This window comes from Phaethon aethereus, assembly GCF_964289735.1.
Source record: "Phaethon aethereus genome assembly, chromosome: 3".
Taxonomy (NCBI): domain Eukaryota; kingdom Metazoa; phylum Chordata; class Aves; order Phaethontiformes; family Phaethontidae; genus Phaethon; species Phaethon aethereus.
The window spans coordinates 73,274,846-73,297,732 of record NC_138576.1 but is presented as its reverse complement, the minus strand read 5'-3'; the positions used below and the strand labels follow the sequence as shown (position 1 = coordinate 73,297,732).

General features: G+C 43.6%; 1 protein-coding gene across 1 annotated transcript in view; it reads left to right on the top strand.

Moving 5' to 3' along the window:
- Positions 1-22,887, top strand: part of MTHFD1L (methylenetetrahydrofolate dehydrogenase (NADP+ dependent) 1 like) — a gene marked incomplete at both ends in the record, with an annotated part of 149,956 nt that overhangs the window by 213 nt on the left and 126,856 nt on the right. Inside the window, 8 exons of the mRNA XM_081998394.1 lie at positions 3,666-3,716; positions 3,794-3,847; positions 4,937-5,061; positions 6,223-6,323; positions 7,251-7,375; positions 15,148-15,259; positions 20,238-20,317; positions 21,065-21,162. Coding sequence (XP_081854520.1) covers positions 3,666-3,716; positions 3,794-3,847; positions 4,937-5,061; positions 6,223-6,323; positions 7,251-7,375; positions 15,148-15,259; positions 20,238-20,317; positions 21,065-21,162 — 746 coding nt within the window. The remainder of the gene's footprint in view (positions 1-3,665; positions 3,717-3,793; positions 3,848-4,936; positions 5,062-6,222; positions 6,324-7,250; positions 7,376-15,147; positions 15,260-20,237; positions 20,318-21,064; positions 21,163-22,887) is intronic.

The following is a 22,887-nucleotide window of genomic DNA, read 5'->3' as shown; positions in this document are numbered from 1 at the left end:
ATGTGATGCAGAGGGTAACTTTTATTCAAGGAAAGCAATAGGAAGAGGTCATCCCACCAGAGTGTAGACTGAGGGAGGAATCTCGGTCTCAGAAGCCCTTCTCCAGGCCTGAAACAGCCACAGCAAACTTCAGGCTGTGGGAATGGTTTGCAAAGGAAGGGGACTATTGTAGCCCTTCCTCCCTTTGCTAACACAGTCTTTCCTGCTGTAAGTACAGATAGCCTTTTCCGACAGGTTGTCTAAGTTGATTGACGTACTGAAGTTAAAGTCAAAGCAGCTCTCAACCCTTATTTAGCTTCAAGGTTTTGTTGCAGTCTGCAAAAAAGCGTTTGCATGCCTGAAAACATGGGCCTCCCTCCACCTGCCACCCCTGAAATAACATTGCCCCGGCTAAGGAGCGACCCTGCTGCTTCCTGCCACCTCGTTGCGTTTGGGCAGCTGTAGCTTATGTCTGCGTTACTGCCGTCCTGAGGAGGGGAAAGCTGTGCTGAAAAGTCCCAGTCAGCTCAAAAGGGCCTGTCCGAAATAAATGCTCTATGTGAAATGTCAGTATCTTTTAGAAGTAGCACTTCCTCAGGTGAAGCAATCTCGTAGTAATTGAGAGCTGTTGTATTACCCACCTGTGAAGAGGTCTCCTTCCCATCCCACTGGCGCCGCTTTTAAATAGGCAAACAAACTCATAGATGAGGATTGTTTTCCCTGCAAATTTGAGAGATGTTCCTCTTCAGATTTCATCGGCTTTTGGGCCAAGAAACTGGGGACGTCTGTCATTCGGAGTGGGACCCAGAGCTGTGTGGGCAGAAATGTTCTTGTCCTGTTTCCTAGGGACGGTCCTATTGGGTTTGAGTTGGCGCGCACCGAATCTTTGACCCAGTAGGTTTTCATTTTAAAACCTAACCATAAATATTTTTGAAATAGCGAATCTAAGAAATGATGCACCAACTTTATTTCAGTAAATCTTCTAGAGTCGCTGAACAAGCTCTCTCATCTCTTACCCTCCTGGGGTAATTGCTGTTAATGGTTTTGATTAGCACTCTAAGGCTGTAGGTTTAAGGACTGCTAGAAAAGCAGTGATCCATCCTCTCAGTGACCCCTTGCTTTTCCCTCTTGTCTTGTCCCCATCCAGTTGCACGGTGAGATGGCTTGATCCACTCTGGGCTGGAGAGCTCTGGAGAGGCTTCTGTTCAGCCACGCTAGGGCCTGAGCCTGGTTTTGTGCAGGGCCGCATGTGTTTTATGCTGGCACGCGGGAAGGGACATGGATGGGGTGGGAGAGAGCATTGTGTGAGGAGGGGGAGGTTCCCGTTCACTTGTAATGTAATCGGGGACGCATCTACATCAGTGTTTTGGTTTGGGTCATGGTTGTGCCTTAAATGAATGATTCTCTTGTCCCCATTTACTCCACTTGATTTGCATCATGAGATGGCTATAGGAACATGTGGGCTAGATCCTTCTGCATGAAATTCACCCAACGTTCTCCAGCCATCAGTCGCTCTAGCTGTAGTCTGGTTGCAAGGGCTGCAGCAGAACTCTCTGCTGGGTAACGTGAGCAGAGCCTTAAGATTCGTGCTGCTCTCCACATGCTGCGTTGCACCCAGAGGAGCAGAGGAAAAGCAGCGAAATTACCTGCTTTGCCAGTCGCTCGTGGGCAACAGCAGCGGGCGTAACGTGGCACCTCCTCTGCAGCAGTACTGGGAATGAGGGGGTGCAGGCTGAGCCCGCTCTGGGTTGGTTGTAGATGCGTTCTTGTCCTCTTGAGACATCTGAAACTGAATTGATACTGAGATTGATACCTGCATTGCTTAGTATCCGTGTTGAACCTTGGCTGGAGCTGTGTGAGAGCAAAAAAAGATTAGTGGCTGCTGCTTAGTTTCGTAGAAGCTGAGAACTAATATGTAGCTTAGCAGTGGAGCCCTTGCCCCGGGAAGCCCAGCGGAGCACCGCCAGCTCCCCTGCCCCGCTGCCCGGCCCCGGCGCGCCGCCAGCCGCATGCTGAGCCCTGCCCTCGCCTGCGCCGCTCCGCCCGCTGCGGTGGGAGCCAGCTCGGGGCAGGGACTTTCTGGGCCTGAACGAGGTGAGTGTCGGCTAGCTGCTGCCCCTCGCCCCCAGCTGCCAGATTTGGGGAGCAGGAGGCTGGTAGTGTGGCACAGGGGATGCAGGCAGTGGTGGGCTGGGGGAGGGAGCCGGGGACGGAGAGCAAGCCCTCGTCCCCTCTCAGGAGCTGCCTCTCTCCAGCCAGCCTGTCCTTTTAAATCCTCTTTTTTCATTGTCAGCAGTCTTCGACCGTTTGGGATTTAGAGGTTGGTAAATTGTTTACGGGCTTGAACCGAAATCGTTTTGGGTGATGCTAGTGACGGTGGAAGGCAGCACTGGCAGCTAACCACGCAGTGAGCGGCTCAGCTCTGGCGGGAAGTCACTGGCCCCGAGTCTTGTGGAAAAAGCTACGTAGAATGTGTTCATTCCATTGTAACAAAGCCTTTTAAAATTATTTATTTCGGTCCTGTTGGCTGGGCCAGTAGACAGGTTTTACATATAATCATATGTATATGTATGTATCACATGATACATATATATGTAATCATATAGCTGTCAGAAGTGTTTTATTCATTTTGTTATGAAGCCATTAACATTTTTGAGGGTAGAATGCTCGCTAATCTGTTGGTAGGATGTTTCTAGTTCTGGATACTGAATTTGGAGTTTTACTATTACAATATATGAAAATATTTGAAAAGCCTCCTAAGATTCAAGAGTAACTTGAAGAGGAAAATTTGGTTGTAATTGTTACGATTAAATATTGTAATATATACGGTGCATACAGGTGTAGAGACCTCTGGGAGGAGGATTCCTGGGTGAGATGGTCTTCCAGGTAAATCTGCCCAGATGCTTCTGTGCTCGTGCAGGTGCCTGCTGGCAACTGGGAGGAGCTGATAACTTCTCTCTCTTGTGTATCAACAGAACATCATAGAACAAGAGGAAATGGCCTCAAGGTGCGCCAGAGGAGGTTTAGATTGGATATTAGGAAAAAATTCTTTACTGAAAGAGTGTCCAAACATTGGAACAGGCTGCCCAGGGAAGTGGTGGAGTCACCATCACTGGAAGTGTTTAAAAAACGTGTAGATGTGATGCTTCGGGACATTGTTTATTGGGCTTGGTGGTGTTGGGTTGACAGTTGGACTTGATCTTAAAGGTCTTTTCCAACCTTAATGATTCTATGATAGGACTCACTGTAATATATGATGGTAATGATTTGCCTCATTTTTGGTGGTGAGGCAAGCCAGTGTTGTTAGGTGATACGGGGATACTGCAGGGAAGTGCTGGTATTGCTGTTGCCTATTTCATCCTTGTTACATGGCTGGACGGCGATCGGTATCTTCAGATACAGACTGGTACCTTTCTTAAGTGGTAAACTCACATTCAGGAGATGGCCACTCTTGTCTATAAAAGCCAGGCTAATAGCAACACACACTTAAACTAATCAAGCCAAAATAAATTTACTGGACGGCCTTCTGCACCTTTCTTAGAATTGCTAGGCTTTTTATTTGTTTGAATACTAGTAGACACAAACATCCTGACTACGTTTCTTACATAGGCCTGTGCATTAGTGCACTCACATTTTTAAATGTAAATTCATTATTTTAAAACTTAGTTTCTGTTTTGTTCCCCAAGGCACATAATGATCGTTTGATTCAAGAAACAAACAAGAACTTTGCCAAAGAGGTAAACTTTAGCCGATACACTTGTTATTACTCATGAGCTACTTGCCTTTGGTAATTTTAAGTATTTTCTTTTGGCAGGTTGGTCTACGTGTTATTCATATCTGTCTCCCGGAAGGCAGCAGCAAAGATGAGGTAACTGCAGTACCTGAAGGACTCTTCCTTTTTTGCTTTTGTCATAAACTTACATTTATTGCTGACATTCATTATCACTATGAACAGATCTGTATTAACTCGAATTAGGGTTGGAAATGCCTTAGTTCTGGTAGCAAGTATTATCCCCCTATTGGGAAGCGTGGGGAGAAAAGGGAATTAAGGGGCTTGTGTGCTGTCCCCCAGCAAGCTGAGGCAGAGTAATGTTTTGTTTTCATGTCTGGTATTTAACTGCAGCGTACCCTCAAACCAGCGCGGGTGTCCTATCTCCCACAGTTGCTCTTGTGACTGTACGTGATTCTTGCCCGAGTTGTTCAGGGAAATTAAAGATTAATTGATTCAGAGGGGGAGGGGGTTGAATTTATTTGCCTGTTTATTGATCTTGTAGTGCTTAAAGTATGTATTCAAGTAATCATCCACCCCAAATGATAGAGGGCTGAATTTTTACCTTGTCAAAGGTGTTAGGTTGGAGGCACAGCACTAGTATCAAATATGTTTTCGATATAGCAAACCGTATTAATATACATGGTCCTGAGGCATCTGAAAGTAAAAACGGCAAAGGAATGTGTAGTAAAAGATGCCTGTTCCCAGCTGGCATCCTTGTGCCTGGCGAGTTTGATGGTCCCGCAGGCTTGTGGCTTTTGTGTACTTAAAAACAAAAAATGTTTTGTTTTTAAAATGTTACTGGCTTGCCATGTAATCTCAAGAAGAGCTTCCGGATGCATTGAGAGGAACTCAGCTGTGAAGAATTTTAGGAGTCCAGGTTTTTTTCCATCTCTTGCTGAGATTTGGAACGGTGAAAGACAAAATGCTTTTGGCAGCGTAATGTCACGTAATACGTGTCGGCTTTGCAGAACGTTTAGAATAGAGTCAGGGTGGCTCAATTTGCTAAGCCCTGGAAATACAAAAGAAGGAAGGTGAGTTATTGCTTTTTCATTTAGAAGTTGCAGTAATATGTGAGGGAAGCAAAGGTGATCATAAGATAGTTCTAAAATATAGTTCTTTATCCCCTTTTAATTAGATTCTTCTTTTGTCTGTTCTGATCTTTTGTGCTTTTTATTAACTTCCTAGATTGTCAATGAAATCTTGAGACTTAATGAGGATCCTAACGTGCAGGGCCTTGCCCTTGACCTCCCAGAAAGCTTATACAGCAGTAAGGTATTAAACGCTGTGAAACCAGAAAAGGATGTGGATGGGTAAGTGAAGCACTGAGAAATAATATTAGCAGACGCAAGGCTGATGGCTCTATAAAATAAATTTTCCCCTGTGCTTTTCATTAATGGATTCCTCAGTCAGTGTGTCTAGCTGTGCTATTGAGCAGTGATAAAAGATGCTGCTGAATCAATGAGAAGTCTTTTGCTGAAGTCATTTTTATCATTATCTTTTTAATCTTTATACACTGTATATTCAGGACATGGTCTTTCCATAGAAACCAAAAACGAAATTCCGATTTACTGATGATACTTGAGGTATTTCAGTACTTCAGTAATACAAACGGTAGTCACAAAGTATTGAACACAAACCCCAGAATTTTCACAAGAAGGATTGATGGAGAAGTTGCAGAGATGGTTTTTACTTCCTTACAGCACTCTCTTGTGGAGGGAGAGTAGGTTGTAACAGTTTGGACCCATTAGCACAACTTTCTGGTTAGTCTTGAGTTGCACTGCTCTCTGGAGAGACCACTGTCATCATTTACGTGTCTGGGTTACCATGGCTGCTCGTGCAGCCAGCTTGCTCTCAACTGCGGACTGTTAGCCTTTTTTTTTCTTTTTTCTTTTTTTTTTTTTTCTTTTTTCCCCCCTCCTTTTTTTCTTTTTTTTTTCATATCAGGAAAAAAAAATCTGAAAATCTTGCAAATTAGTTACCTTTCCATTATCTGGAGTACTGGAGATTGACCGAGAATGGAAAATTCAGAGCTTCCTTATGTGCGAGAGAGAACGCAGCGTGGCACGGGAGCAGCCGAGCCCCCCGCAGCCAGCCGGAGCCCAGAAGGACGTGTTGCCTGCGGCTCGCCGTGGCTCCGGCAGCCCTGCTCGGGTTCCACCGCGGCCGCCGAGGTGTTTCGGCCCAGCGTGCCACGGGCAGCCCGCCGCGACGAGTAAAGAGCTGCCTGTGTATCCTGGGCTCCTGTTGCTCGTTCAAACTCACAGACCCCTTTCCCGGGCTCTCTTGAGGCTCCATGTTTGTCGAACTGGAACAGGGGATGATACGAATTAGCCACAGTACATGACTATCAAAGGATTTGCTTTTATGAGACGTGTTTGCTTTGGGATTAACTGTTAGCCATTTTACAAGTGTTACTGAGGGTTTATCTTACACAAACTTTTTTTTTTTTTTTTTTAATTTTTCCACTGCAGATTATCCGATGTAAACCTAGGACGCTTGGTACGTGGCGATGCCTATGACTGCCTAGTTCCTCCTACAGTGTGTGCTGTGATGGAGCTACTTGAAGATTTAGGTGAGACCTTCTACCGTAATTACCACATTAATTTTAGCATAACTGATTTTTTCAGTTAAAACTGAGAAAGTCCTGACTGAGAGGCAAATATAATCTCACCTTGTTGTGTTTTCTGGTTTGTGGTGTTTTCCCACCCGACATATATTTGTCTCCTGCTGGTGAGGAACCTCAGTGAGATCTGAATGTAATAATTTGCCGAAATGTGTCTCAGTCCTACAGGTTTTGAAGATTAGGCAGGGATTACCTGCCATCAGCAGATTCAATTTCACTGAAGATACCTGAGATACCTGAGTCTTCAAAACCAAAAATACAAATGTCACTTGGGGATTTCACTTGACAATTTTGATTAGTGCGAACAGTTGGAGAAGTCCAGGTCTGCCTGTAAATAACTGCTGAGCGAACGTTTTGGTTTGGATTGTATTGTGTCAATGCTAACATTGAAATGGCAGATTTAAACAAGTGGCTTTACAGCGCATGAAGACGCTGCTAGTTTAAGGCAGCGTTTTGGCAGTAATCTCTCCTATGGTGACTCGTAATTCTTGAGGCAAGGGTTTCTGTAACAGAACTGTAAACAGCAGGTCAAATGCACTTGGTAACAAATACGGAAGAAAGGATTTGTGCAAATAAAATACCCGAAAACCAGGAGAGCAGTATTTGCTTACTAGAATTAGAGTCGCCAGGAAACAACTTAAAACCTGCGGTTTGTGTTACCACCTGGGCTGCGAAAGAGTTGCCTGCAGTGCCGCCGCAGCTGCTGTCGTTCTGCTGGCACGCGGCGCGGTCGCGTTGCCGGCTCTTCTGGAGGGCTCTGGTAGCGGGTGGCCTGGTAAAGGGGGGGAGTTCACGTAGACCCTCCAGCTCGGCGGAGCCCGGTGCCAGTGGCTTGGCAGCCGCGGGTGGCTGAACGACTTGCCTTGTGTCGCACAGGTGGGAAGACGGTGCTGTTGGTGGGGGCCGGCGGGGCGGTGGGCGCTGCCTTGCAGTGTGTGCTGCAGAGGGAGGGAGCAGCAACCGTGAGCTGCCGGTGGAAAGCCCCTCAGCTGCAGACCAAGGTGAGTGCTTTTTTGAACACTTACAGTGATGGTGACCCCGCCACCTCCCTGGGCAGCCTGTTCCAATGCCTGGCCACTCTCGCAGTAAAGAAATTTTTCCTAATATCCAGCCTAAACCTCCCCTGGCGCAACTTGAGGCCATTTGCTCTCGTCCTATCGCTAGTTACTTGGGAGAAGAGACCAACACCCACCTCACCACAACCCCCTTTCAGGTAGTTGTAGAGAGCGATAAGGTCTCCCCTCAGCCTCCTCTTCTCCAGACTGAACAAGCCCAGTTCCCTCAGCCGCTCCTCATAAGACTTGTGCTCCAGACCCCTCACCAGCTTCGTTGCCCTTCTCTGGACACGCTCCAGCACGTCAGCATCCTTCTTGTAGTGAGGGGCCCAACACTGAACACGGTATTCGAGGTGCGGCCTCACCAGTGCCGAGTACAGGGGCACAATCACTGCCCTGCTCCTTCCTGCTTGGTTAGAAATGGTGCTCAGGCAAAGAGGGGCCTCCACCAGAATATTACATATGTAGCAGCAGCTGCTATAACTTCATTATTTTACACTGGTAGCTATGAGAGAAGGAATTCAGGGGTACAGCTGAAAACAGATGTGTTAGGTCTCCCTTTTTCTTTCCCTCGGTGTGAGAGAGATGCCTGCTTTCTTCTCGTCCTGTGGTAGAGTCGTATCTATGAAATTACTTTCATTTGTGTCTAAAGGTTTGCAAATGCTGCCTTTCTGGGGGCGAGGAGGAGCGCAATCTTTCGTCTTTGAAGAGAGCTGTAAAAGGATTCGGAGAAGTTCAGGAGCCTTAATCCGAAGGATTTCATTTACGTGGTCTTCCTGCCTGCTTCTTTCAGCGCTTTTAGCGCCAGCTTAGGCGTCGGTATGGGTTCCTGTCAGGCTTCCCCGGTTCTTCCGTAGTCCCAGATGTCATCGAACGCGACAGCCGGGAGCGTGTTGTGTTTGGGCGGGCGCAGGTCTGGCCGCGGCAGGGCTGCAGTCGGCCGGGCGCCGTGGGGCCGAGGTGCGGGGACGGCCCGTGGGTTACGGCCGGCAGCCGGCGCCGCAAGGTGGCAGCCGGCGCAAAGGGACGGTGTCACGCCTCGGGGCTCGAGGAAGGGCCGGGGGAGGAAAAAGCTGAAGCAGCTGTGACAGAAAGTCCGCCGGCAAACCTGCGTTTTCATGGCGGCGGGTGTTTTTGTCAGGCCTGGCTGGGCTCCGCGCTTGAAGTGACTGGCGGCACTTGGGAAACGCGTGCCTCGCTGGGAGAGGGGAGCGCTGGGAGCTTGATACAAGCCTCGTTCTTCGGTTATTCCTCGGGGGTTGCGCTGGAGGCTGCGTGGGGCGGGTGACAGGGTGGCCGGGGGTGTTTCCGCTGGTTCACAGCAAAAGGCGTGGAGCCGGCCAGAGCTGCTTGCGCGGTGCTGTCGCTGTGCTGGAGAGGGATCCTCTGTCCTTCTGCCCAGGTGCTTCCCCGGAGCCGTGCCTTGCTCTTTGGCATTCCCCGTAGCTTACCTCTTGCAGCAGGTCGCTGACGGGAAACAGAGTAGGAGGCCGAAGCAGGAGGCAGTTTGAGGCTTCGTGCATCAGCCTTCCCAAGGCCATTTAAACTTTTTGCGGGAAGGGAGTTTCTGCTTTGCCTGGAGGACTAATCAGCAGAGCTCCGGGGGAACCTACCTTCCTCCTCCTCGTCTGTCAGGCTGGAGCAGGGTGTCACCGGTAACCCTCAGAGCGCGGCGGGCCCTGGCCGGGGTGTGCCTCTGTTATAGTGAACTCTAGCTCCGAGATAAAATCTAGTGCAGGCAGGGAAAATTATCCTGTTTCATATTCCCAGAAGCTGGAGAGTCAGAAACCGAACATGGATTTCCTACTGGACAGCGTGGTACTGCTGTCTTGTGGCAACCTGTATTCGAAGTAAACATTGTCAGATAACATGATTATAGCTGATGATATGAACTTATTTTTTCTTGCTCATTTGAAATGCTGATTAAGTAAAAGCAGTTGAAAGGCTCACAAGGTTTCTTCTCTTGATTTTTTTTTTTTTTTTATTTGAATTTCGAGTAAAAAAGTGTGTTAGTTAATTTCGAGGCTTTTCCAAGACTTAGAAGAATTAATTAATGTTTTGTTTTTACTGCAGAATACACTAACTTTAGACATGGCTGTACATTTTTTTTCCTTCCTCTGAATGTGATACGTCTGCAATAGCAGTCTGTGTGCTGTTGTTTGGAAGTATAACCTATGGTAGCGTAATAACTTCACTTAAGAAATGAGGGATGAACTTAGGAAGTGTATGAACTTCTCATTGGGATGCATTTGTTTTGCAATATATATATACCAGGAAAGGAAAAATTGATCTTAAGGGTAGGTGTATCTTATTTGTTTTAATCCCCTGGCCAGGCCCCTGAAGCACTAAGCCCAAACTTAATGATGTGAGGCCTTTCTTATGCGGCTGCTACATTTCTTTTGACTAGCTCTGCTGATTTGTTGTCCTTTTTAAAGGATAACATAACAACAAGCGTTTTCTTTAGAAATTGTATCGATTTAAATGAGATAGACAACACTAAGGTTGTAGGGTTTTTTGGATCAAGTTTTGTGTTGCTATGGACTTGTTATTGCTTCTTTAAATCATGCACTTTTGCAAAAATATTGTGAAAATGATCAAGAGGAAGGGATGTTCTAGCCCACCTTAGGAAAAGTCTAACAATGTAGAGGTAGCTCAGCTGACAAACAGCATAATACCGTCTGCCATCTGACTTCGTCTGCTCCTTTAAAGCAAGTCTTTTCTGTCCTATGGCAGGAAAACAGAATTAAATAAATAATGGTAGATTTCAATTTCCTTGCTTTGACCTGCATGAATAATGGACACACTTTGCATGGTCTTTTCCCTCCCCACTTCATGTTTTGTTAAGGTGAGCAAATTATTAATGTTTCTTTTTATTCCATTTTAGGTTTGCTTGACTTTAGTTATTAAAAATAATTATCATGGCACAGCTGAGCCATGTCCTTCGACACTCTTGAGCTTCCTGAGTTTTCAAATAAAATCACATATGAAAGAAAGCAGTATATTTGAGCAGGTTCTGGCACAGCTGTGCATAGTTGCCATGAAGAAATGCTGGTCTTTTTGCATTGATATATTGGGTGTAAAATAAATTATGAAGTAAGAGATAAACACTTGAGCATTTTGGTGGAAATAGGTACGGTGTTATCATTCTGTTAAGCTCTGTGTAGATAACTCTGCAAAGCACAATCACTGCAGAGTGCCTGAAGAATGACCTAGTGACATACTTTCAGGAACATCTCACTTCTTGTCATTTAAAAATGGGGCTACCCAAAAGTCAATTCAGCGTTACAAGTGAAGAACGGGAATTGATGTGCTTAATCCTTTATTATGTTCAAATTAGGCTTTCCAGTTTGAAAGGAGGTTATAAAATAGATTCAAATTGCAAAATACAGACTATTTTTTTGCCAAAACATGGATGATGCTTAGGACCTATGAGAAAATGGAACTTGCATTTAGATAACTTGCATAGTTATCTAAATTCAGTCAGTCAAGATTTCAGCACATCTTCTTAAATGTAGTCTGTATGTGAACCACATCATTCCTGTTTTGAGAGAGCTGCTATCCTACAATTTTATTGTAAAAGAACTGAAAATTTGTGTACCTAGGTATAATTAGGAATGGAAATCTTGTTTGTAAAAGTCTGTTTGAGAAGGAGAGTGGTTCAGCTGGAGTGCATGAATGGGAAGTTCCTTTCCAGCTTGGATAATTTGGCCTCTTTTGGCCACAGCCTGCTTCTCCTTAGAGCCAATGCTTAAGCTTCAGACTGTTAGAGATCTCGTAGTCATTTACTGTCCTGTTTTTGCTGTCTTGATGAGACTAAGAGTCTTGGTACTGGCAGAAAAATACATTTCGTACTGTAAGCATGTAAGTGAGCATGAAAAGAACGTGTGACCGGGTATACAGATCCCACAAGAGGAGAGGGAGGCTGCTTGAGAGTTTCTAATGACAATGGTGTAGACAAAGTATTTCTGCTTCAGCATTTTATGTGCATCATCTCTATTCCTTGCAATTTGAAATTTATCTCCCTGTCTGTGAGCTAGCGGAACGGTTGCGAAAGCAGACATCATAGTGGTAGGCTTGAGCCTGCAGTAGAGATGTGGACCTAAATTTTAAGTGCACTGTGTAGGGCAAATGCATTTGGGCTGATGTGGTAGGGAAGGGTCTATGGGTGTCTGGGCAAGAAGACAGTAGCAGGGAGCTGGTGGCTGCTCGCTGCGGCCCATCCCTGAGGACCACAACTTGGTGGGGAGGGATCGGAGCAGACCACGCGTAGTTGTCCCTCTGGGTTGCCAATAATTTCCAAACCTTGATCTTCCTGGGGTAGAGATGGAACTGGAAGAGACCATGTAAGAAGAACATGCCTGGGTGGAAAAAGTACCTGAAAATAGTCTTTGACATAAAAAAATTTCAAGATTTCAGAAAGAATTAGAATTGCTGTGATTGAAGTGAAACCTGATCTATAAACTGATGTGTAAAATGATTATTTTCTTAAGGAGAGTTGTGAAGCAACTTTGAGTCAGATTCCTATTCCTCATCCCATCTCTTAAATTTTAGCTGGCCTAACTTCATACCCAGGAAACTGAGGGGGTTTACATTTCAAATATTAATTTCAAATATTTTTGTCTTTGATAACGTATTTTAAAATGGCTTTTGTAGCAGTCAGTTTTAATTATGGGGAAATTAAATTTTTATGCAGTCTTCATGGCAAAATGGGTCTTCAGTTATCTAGAATATACAGCTACTTTGTACCGTTATTGTTAAATACTTGGCTGGAAAGTCTGTATTGTTGTTTTAACATTTGGTGTTCTGTCTTGGGAATGGGTGGTGCTTCTTAATCTGCTTCTACTTAAATCTTGGTGGAGAGAGTCGTATTTTGTTATAAGGCAAGGTTTCAGATTATTTATTGGCACAGCTCTTCCCAACTGAAAAAATATTTATCGGTGAGAAAGCAGGATACTATTGAGTATTAGCTTACTTAGTCTTCAGTCTATTGCCTAGTTAATTAAGGATGGCTTGGCATGATGCTTGTCATTCCTTTCTCTAGCCTGCCTGGTGGGACGCAGCCTTGCTGTCCAGGGAGCACCGGGCAGCTGGTTGCCCTGCGGCCGCACGTTCCCCTCATGGGCATCTCCTCGACCTTCTGGCTATGGCTGCCTGTAGCATCTGGTTCCTGTCAGGCGCATCCTCTCTCTGGGGACTGTGCGGTGTGTTTGCTAGGGAGGTTGGATGTGATGATTTCGTAGGTCTTTTCCATCCTTAACGTCTGTGATTTGTTTCTGATGTAGGAGATAAGCCTGCACATGCCTCCCAAGGCTTGCTGCTTGCCTTAGTGATTTAACTGGCAGTCAAAAGAGAAGGTTATGGCAAGAGAGGAAAAAAAGCAGGGCACGACTTCCTGTGAGTGAAACCAAAACATCCCGATGGAGGTTACATAAATGTCCTCCAAGGACACCCAGAATTCTCTAAACAACTATTTTGCTTTCAGTGGGCTCAGTCTCCCAATCAAACAAGTTTCTGGATATAATTTTTTTAAAATACAGGGGAGAAAAAAATTCTATATTGACTCTCCAGGAACTTTTTCAATAGTTGCACATAAAATACTTGCTTATAGCAAGAGAGATACAATTCTATCTGTGCCTTTTTTTTTTTTTTTTAATTCCTTTACGATTACTTTCTTTGTGAAATAAGGAAAAGGAAATCATGGCAGGGAAGGCTCAGAGATCAATGTGTCTTCAACCCATAGGACAACTGTTCACTGCCATGTATGATAGAACGTTTTTCAAGGAGGAGGTGGGACAGGGCAATGAGATGAAAGGTTCAGCTGGTTTTCCGAAGCATTTATGAGTATGTTCAACATTAGCTGTCCGAACTACAAAATTGGCCACAAAAATTATTGTGTTCAGCTGTTAACATTTTTGAACGTTATGATCAGTAGTCATAGAGATGAATATTTGGTCAGGTCAATTGTTTTCTGGTGTTATAGTTACATTGGATCAATTCTGTCATAAGTATGTTGGCTGAATATTTGTCAAAATTATTACTTCTTGCATACACCTCTCAACTGGTTTATAGGTTCATGATACAAAGTGGTGTGCAAAGCTCTTAGTCCTTGTCCCAGAGGCTTCACATGGGATGATGTACCTGACTTCCAGTATATGAATGGTATCTGCTAGAATGTGAATCATTATTTTGTTACAAAAAAGGCTGAATTCATGTGGCTGAGAATGATCACTGGTTTTCTCCATGTTGATGATGTTGACCGTTACGGTGGAGTCTGCGTCCTTTTGCAGGGGAGAGTGCACCTTCAGCATAGTATTCTTGGTACACGAGTCATTGCAGCAGCATCTTTTTATCCAAATTTGCTTGCAGATTCCTCAGTATGATTTGACCTGACACTGGTCAAGCGTTATGACTTACGTGGCCTTCTAGGAGTGGCATGTAAGTTGATATTCGCACCAGACGCAGGAGTGTAAGCAATTTGGGTAAGGCTGAATGACTGTTGAGACTGTACGTTTGCAGGCAATCATAGGAGTGTTTTAGGACTTCTGACTGAGGCCTGAATCAGCTCATTGCATTAGTCATTTGTCAAGCAAATAAATCTCCCATGCTTTTGGCTTTGTTTCCGCATGTGGATCTCTAAGGAGGGTTAGGCTATCCATGTGTCCTCTGAGGGAAAGATGGAGCTTTTTTAGCTTTCTGCCTTTTCCGCCACATTTATGCTCTTCTCCCCTCCTGGATGCTCAGCTGTGCCAAAAACCTGCTATCCTGACAGGATTTGTAGCTGTTCTTTCTTGGCCGGAGTGTTGGGCAGGGTTGCGTCAGAGCACTTTTGGCCAAAAAAGAAGCTGGAACGCTTGTCAGTCACAAATCAATTCATAGAGAGGCTCGCCAGGTTTCTGACACTTGGTATTAATTTGCATTTTTCAAAATATTCCCGAAATCACTGTAGCACTGAAATAATTTTTACATTTAGGCTTGAGGTAGTGCTGTGCCTGTATTTTGCTTTTTTAGTGGATCTTTATACATCTGCCTCTGGTGCTGTCCCTGATATCATGGTGATTCTGATAATTGGTACAGGGCCCTGTTTCAGAGGAGGGAGGACAGGAAGATGCTTATGTCTTTGATTATAAGAATTTTTGTAGTAACCATTTTTGCTCCAACATCTGTCAGGTTGAACTAAATCAGAGGCACTGATTAGCAAACATGAACTGAGAAGGAAAAAAAATGCTTCGATTGTTATTCTTCAAAGGCAGTGATGTTTGCAGATCAGGTCATCTTGCATTCCTGTCAGCTGGCCTGGTTCTCTACGGTCAGATAATCTGACTGTACTCTTTATAATTGCCTATTTACTGTCTTTCAACACTTCTCTTTCTTAAGTCTCTCCAAGTCATCTTGTTGGACGGGGCTTTGGACAATGGTAGGGCTTTTTCTTTGAAAGTATGTAATCCCCATTAAATATTACTGGTGCTTACTCTGACACCACTTGCCTGATTTCACAGTTTGTTTACCTGACTTCATTTTAAATGCTATTGTTCTTAAATTTCATGTGGGGTAAGAATCAAGCCATCAATTTGGATTATTTTTTTGTTGCTGTTTGCAAATACTTTGCTCAAAAGCTTATTGCTGTATAAGTCTGAATATTACAAGATGCATGTTCAAGAATGTATTTCTAACATTAAATGTTTGTATTGTTTCTGGGGGGTGTTTTGGGCTGTCCCTAGCTTCATCACGCGGATGTGGTGGTATTTGGCAGTACAAAACCCGATGATGTTCCTGTGAGCTGGATAAAGCCTGGAACCACCATTATCAGTTGTTCTCGTGACTTGCTGTCAGGTAAGAGGCATTAAAAGATACCAGTTCTTGAAAGTGATGTACGGTGAGTCTTTGAGATAAGCGTGTGGCATGTTGGTGACAACGCAATGTGGTTAAAAGCTACATCTTCAGGAAAGGGCCTTCAAAAGTGGGTGTTTGTGTATAGGGGATGTATTCACATGTCTCGTGTAAATAGGAAAAAGATGTCAGGTGAGGGGAGAAAGGCTGGAACAGGTTCTTCCTACCAGGAGTGTTAAATAAGTGATGATCCCGTGGATTCAAAGAATTCAGAGGGAAGACTTTTGGACCATCAGATGAGCTATTATTTAGTGCTGTTTTGTACAGCGTACTAGCCTGTGACTTCTGTGGACTCTCCTGGAACATAGGGAAAGAGAAGAGGGGGTGAAAATGCCAACTGCAAAGTGCTGTGAAGCTGTGTGCAGAGAATGGTGCAGGAAGGAGTAGAGACATCATGTGTAGCTAAGAACAGGCAGAACGTCTCCTGCAGTAATTACTCCTACAAAAAGAGTTTGGATTCCCCTCTCTCCTCCTCCCTTGACTGGTTGGGGAGGGGGTACATGTTCATTAATTTCTCAGTTGAAAAATGCTACAGAATTTTATTAGGAATAGAACTAAGAAATCTAGAATAACCAGAAGTTATTCTATTCTACTGCTAGAATTGCATTTCCTGTAAAATTCCTTAAAGTCTTGTGAAGATCTCTAGGTATTTTCTAGATTTTTCATATGTATATGAATTTGACTGTTCTGTGTCCAGATGGTATTATGTTGTGAATGAACAGGAAAATAAGGAAGTACATGGGTAGTGTGGTTGATTAATGTGTCTCTCTAAATCTATCACAAGTGTGCGTATTGACATCTATTGATATAAAACTGGGGAAAAGGGCATTAGGCCAAGGAAAACTAATTGTGTGCTTCCTGAACTAGGTGTATGCCCTAAGGACAAATTAAGCAGACACTCGATACAAAGCTAATGCAAGATCAGGCTCATAATAAAGCAGCTGCTGTTCCCATGCAAAGCATGGCTTTAGCAAGAGATTCCTTTCCTTGCCTTTCATGATATCCTCTTGGCTTGAACATGCTATGGATGTGGGAGGTCTGGGTTATTATTCACTCAGTTGTCTGAAGGCATTTGGGCATTCATCTTCCACCTCCCAGAACAGTGCTCTGATCCTATTGGGGATCTCGGGGTGGGTACCAAGCCTTATCCCATGCTGATGCTGCACAAGTTGTCCAAAAATAATTCATGTTTTCTTTTTCCTAGCCTAGTGATTAGGAAATTCCTTGCATCTTTAGTGTCCACTTGGTTTTCATAGGGATTGTTGGATGTAATTTTTAAGTATCTGTGGTGCAGGGATTGGAGCATAAGTCTCTTCAGCAGGTACCCAACCTACAAATATAACGTACACTTACATGAAGGAGGAATGGGGGTGAAAGGGAAAGGGGCAGAGAAGAGAGGGGATGGTGGTACAGCAGTAGCACCTATAAACACATAAATGAAAAGGAATGGCCCCTCCTCATTTTAATCCTTCGAAGCAGAAGCCTCTTAGGTGTTGGACTCAGGGTAGAGGTGCAGGTCTATGAAGGCAGGATGGGGGTAACCCAATCCTTGTAGCCTGAGCGGGCATCACTAATGGCAGAAGTCTCCCAGCTCTGCGTGCTGCCTGGTGCAAGCCCCACTTTCAGATATCTAATTCTCTCCTTCCATTTGCGGAGGGAGTCTGGGTCTTCAGAGACCTGAAAGTTACGCAGTATAACTGCATGCCATATCTTGAGACTTAAGTATCTTAAGAATCATGCCTTAGTTACTCGATACAACTATAGATAATATTTCCCTTCCCTGAAAACGGGCTGTTAGGAAAACAGCATTAAAACATTTGAGTGGTGTTCATGTACCACACCAACATTAATTCTTAAGGCAGGAAATGTAAGATTTGGCATAAGCATATAGATTACTTTTCATTTTTCAAGTTGTAGCCGTGGGCTGTGTGAAGTACAGCATTTCTTTGGAAAGGCAGAGTGAGATTTTTAGTGAGATAATTTAAATAGAACTTATTTACCAAATGTCCATCTGCCTTTATGCTTATGCTTTTGAGATTGTCAGAATCTTGGAGAAACTCCGAAAGAATAGCGGAAATGCATTTTAGCAGCTTTAAAAAATGCTGGCCTCAAGACTTACTAAAGAGGTACATGAAACACAGGTGTCTGACAGAAAGAATGCACTTAGTTTACTTGCAAGATATTTATTGAAAGCCCATTGTGAAGCAATCGTGATCTTGGAGAAACAACTGAGTGTTACGACTGACTCTTCACTTTCGGTATGTGGTGCAATCTGGCTGAGGTGTTTGGAAATTGTTCTGGGTTTTTTCTTGCCTTGGAAATGTCCAGCTTAACGTCTGTGGCGTCACAGGCGCTAAATGAAGCCTGAAAGCAACAATGGCCATGAAATGACATTTATTCTTGCTGGGTGATGGCTAGATTTTTATCTTTCTTAGGTACACATGTAGGCTAAGACACTTGAGTGTTTTAAAAGCACTGAAAATTTGCAGGGACATAGTTGAGTTGGGCAGCTCTAAATGATGTAAGCCGGGAGAGTAGATCTAAAAGTGCTTGCTCCAAAGTGACAGAATTCTTTTTCAAGTATGTTTTTAATCCAATCAAAGATTTTTAGGTGATCACAATTTTAGAACGTTCTACAATTTGTAGCAGTGCAACATCTTATTCTGCTGCACTAACAATTTTGGAATCAAGTGGGTGCTGGTAATGTCTTGCGGGAAAATGCTTTATATGCAGATGTGTAGAAATGAAAATCAAGTTTCTGCACAAAACTTAAGGATGCCAAAATTATTTGGGATTTGATGTCCAACTCCTTTGGTGTCACTTGAAAGCTGAAGCCCATATGGTTTAAGCACGTTAGTGGGAAATGCAACCGTTTCCCCACCTCTTCTCTAAGCTGCCTGAGCGGACGGGTAGCGCGTGACAGCACCTCTCACCCACTCGCACAACGGGGTACAAGTGGACGGGCGGGTGGGCCTTCGCTGGGGTGAGTCAGAGGAGGGAGCACAATGCCTGCAGTTCAGCTGTTCTTCTGGCCAAACTCCAAAGCAGAGAGTGCTATTCCGGCTCCCATCTGGAAAATTTATCCCGAGAGAGCTGTTGCAATCCTGTGATTGTCTTGCTAGCTCAACGTGAGCGTGACTTTCACCTCTAGCTTCATCTTCACCCCTATAAAAGCCTGGTTAGTCATTTGTAGGGTGAGGGTGTAGCATAGGCAGCCTGAGAGAAGTAGTTTATTGAAGGGAAATGTCTAATTCTGATATGTATTTACCCACATGCTAGCCCTGCCCTGATAAAGAAGTCACATTAAGCCAAACAACATAAAAAGTTGAAATGTTTCTGTAAAGCACAGCTGTCTGAAAGGGGATTTTAAACTTCATTCTTCCTACTTCATTTGTCTTTTTGGCAGCTCTCCCAGCCTGGTCTCAAAGCAACAACAGTCAGCTTATGACTGTGATAGACTTCCAGTAAAACTCCCCTGTCTGAGTCTAAAACTGTGCATCTCCAGAAGATTTTTTTAAATTTTATTTTTCCTTTTAAATGGCAAGTGTTAATACAAGTAGAAGACACTTTCAGACACTCTCTTAATTAGAGTTCAATGTCAGGACTGTCACCTTCTGCTTGGTTAGCTTTGTCACTGACGTACAGACGTCAAGCGACAAGAAAGTTTGAGAAAGGATGACAAAACATACTGAATGAGGCTGGGGGTGGCTGCGGAAAGGGTCTCGCTCTCTCGACGATGGGCATGAGAGAGTGGGCTGGAGCTGGGCTCCTGTGGCAGGGTGCTGTGCCGACTCCTCTGCACACCTCTGCCTGCCGCTCCGGCTCCAGCCTGAGGTCTCTGCGCCCTGCCAGCCCAGGGACCCTTGTCGGGAGGGGTACTTGTGCAAGGCAACGTGAGCATTTTATGATCGGTACAGATGGGATGAGTGGAGTTGAGAGCTTGACCAGGTCAGGGTTTGCTCTTCACTTCCCCTGTGGGCGAAAAGTTAAAGCTGTCAGCGTGCAGTTGTTATTTTTTATTACAGTTGTGTCTACGCCCTTTAGAATGCGACTGGGGCCTTGATATGACCGGAGAGACTAGGATGTGAATCTTGGAGAAATTGTGTCTAGATAAAAGTCAGTAAGCAGCAACAGAAGAACAAGCCAAAAGAAGGATTACAGGAAAACGACTATATGTTTAGTTAGGGTAGCTAATGTATGATTATTATATGATATATTGCCACTAGAAACAATTATAACTGTCTCTAAAGTTGGAGTCACTGTAAATTATGTAGACTCTTTAGAATATCTACTTTTAATGTCACATTGATGAAGATAACTTTTGCTGCTCAAAAATTTTTGCATATTCTGATTCCAGGTTATAAATCCCGTTGGATAATAATCCTATATAGTATTCTGGATTGTTTCATTGCTGTGATTCATTCTTGCTGTGATGGGTGTGTAGAAAAGAACAATCTTTACCATGCTCATTTAGGTGTTCAGTTAAAAAAATATATGTAGCTTTTCAAATCCTTGCAGCTGTCTGGCTTTTTGTTGGTGGTTTGGTTTTTTGGGTTTTTTTGTTCGGGTTTTTTGTGGTTTTGTTGTTGTTGTTTTCCAAAAGCAGTTATTTGGATCCTGGAATTAATCTCTGTGTTTGCTAATTTTCTTTTTCCAGTATGCGTATGCTTCATCATATGCATGTGTGTGTTTGCATGATATGCTTCAGAGCATACAGTTGCTCTCTGCTTTTCACGCTATATCCATTCTCCTGGCTGATTTCATTTGAAGTATTAAATAAGCCACCTATAATTTTGTCAGTCATATTGTTAAATTTCAAGTCAACATTCAGAAATTTTTTGTTTGGACATAGCTTTCAAATACACATGCTCCCACTCACACAAGCTTTGTGGTTTATTAGTGCAATACTTTTATTTTACAGAGAAACAAAACTACGGTCAGCAAAACAACCACGCTGCTGAAAACACTGTTGGTTCTCTTGCAATAGCAATGCGAATGCAGGTTAGTGTAACATCAAACATTGTAAATTTGTTGCTTTTTCTGGGAGTTGTAGAAATTGGTTCTGCAGTGTAGATTTTAATTTTTGTTTTGCTCTCTTGAACATCTTACCTGCCTTCCATTTTAATAGCAACTCTTAGTCAGTTAGTTAGGGTGAGCCATGCCTGTTACATTTAGTTAGAGAAAGGTAAATTAAAAATCAAACATGTCAAATCAAAATTAAAAATCAAACATAATTCGATGATTACAGTAAAGCTTGGCAGACGCACTTGTATCAGTGGACTAATGTTACTTATTCCGGTAAGACAGTGAAAATTAATTATGTTTGTGCACATTTTTCTGGCGTGAGGGTTAGAGGGTCCAAAAGTTTATTGTTTTATGTGGAAGCAGCATGAGTCAGACAGTGAACAATTAATATCTTCCATTATTTTTAAGGAGTGAGAGAATAAAATCAATTCTCCATTGTACCAGAATAAAAGCTCAAAGTGCCTAATTAGAGACTTTTCTCTGCCACTTACATGTTAATGGTCTTGCCTCTTTCATAAAAAAAGTGGGCAAACAATAGGACAGTAGTAGCGTAGTGCTTGTTTATTCTTCCATCCTAAAACCGTGAAATGGAAGGATTTTTAAGTTTGTTTTTTGCTAGGCTTTGCCGTAAAAGTTATTTCAACACACTCGTGAGATTGTTTGAAACTTGTGTTCAGCGTTTATGATGCAGCTGGTGTGTGCTGTTTTCTTGTTTAAAAACAGAACATGGTAAAAAACACCGAGCGATGGATCCGGTCCCAGCAGTACAGGAAGTGGGACCTCCGCTGCTTGAAACTGCAGCCCCTCTCCCCAGTGCCCAGGTAATAAGTGTTTTTTTAAATAAAATAAAAAAAGAGTAGGCAAATGTTAAATGTGACAATGAACCTAAAAATGGTCCATGCCTAATTATTTTTTAATCTGTTTATGTGGACTGCGTGTTGTGCCTTTTTGTTGTATGCCTCATGATCGTGTCTTCTGTTTCCTATCAGTTTTTACTTTTATGATGTGCATTGGAGCCAAGCTTTATTTAATGAAGACCTAAAGCTGGAAGGTTTCACTGAGGGAGGGAGTTGAAGGCTTGTGTAAGATCAACAGGAATACAAAATACAAGAAGCTCCTAATCGCTAAACCCTAATGTAGGAAGGTGTTTATGGATCTAGTTAAGGCCCAGTGGTTTCAATGGCATTTGATCTTGTGTTTCTTTTCTTCCCGCAGTACAAGTACTTTCTTTGCCATTAGACTTTTAAATTCCTGTGTTGATGTGAAAAGCAGGAAGCATATTTATTCTCATAGCCAGAATCTTTTCAATCAGTTCCTGTCATTCACCTCCCAAGGCCCCTGTCTGGGCCGGAGGGACTTCAGGTCTGCCTTGGCACGGTTGCTGACATCTCTGACATTTAGAGCTTTGCTGTGCTAAAGTGCTTTGCTGTGTGTTGGTTGTGTTGGCTGACAGAGAGAGGAACCAACAACTTGAAGCGAGGTTCTGCCATGCAAGAAAGCTTTGGAATTTTTGCGTGCTTATTTGCAATGCATGCTTCTGGGCGACGCAGATGATAAAGGGACTGGAGCATCTCACATAGGAGGAAGGGCGGAGAGAGCTGGGACCACTCAACCTGGAGAAGAGAAGGCTCAGGGGGATCTTATGAATGTGTATATATACAGTGTATATAAATACAAGGGTACAAAGAAGACGGAGCCTGGCTCTTTTTAGCGGTCCCCAGTGACAGGACCAAAGGCAATGGGCCCAAACTGAAACACAGGAGGCTCCATCTGAACATCAGGAAACTCTTTTTTACCATGAGAGTTACTGGCACGGGTTGCCCAGGGAGGTGTGGAGTCTCCCTCCTTGGAGATGTTCAAAAGCTGCCTGGACTTGATCCTGGGCAGCCTGCTCTACGTGGCGCTGCTTGAACAGGGAGGTTGGACTAGATGACCTCCAGGGGCCCCTTCCAACCTCAACCGCTCTGTGATTCTGTAATTCTGAATCCCACTGCTGTGTTTCTGGAAAGCTGTAACAAAACGTTTTCTTTTCTGTACACTTTGATTCATTTTTCACTGTCATTTACAATAGTTTAATGAGAATGGATGCAATTGTCCTTTAAAACAGAGATGCCAGAAGAATGAGCTTTCTATTTTACCTAGGGGCATAAGAGGGAAGAAATGCTTGAACTTTTCCTGGGCCAGCATGTAACATCTCTAGAATTTAAGCCTGAAAAATCTATCCTTACATAACACAGTTAAAAGGTAGATTAAAGCATGTGATGTCATGAGTGTGATGGTGAAAAAACTCTCAGAAAAAGTATTCCCAAACCTCTCTATGACATTGAGTGTTTACTACATAAATATTTACATAATTATATATAATGGCATCTAATATAACCAGTAATAGGGCTTCCATTTGATAACTCTATAGCTTTAGGTCTTTTTTTCTTTTAAACGTAAAAATAACTCATCAGATGGAAAGTATCCTGCCATAAAATGTAATCTTACAGTAATACACCACATTGTGTGGAAACAGATGTGGAGTTTTCATTGAAAATGAGGCA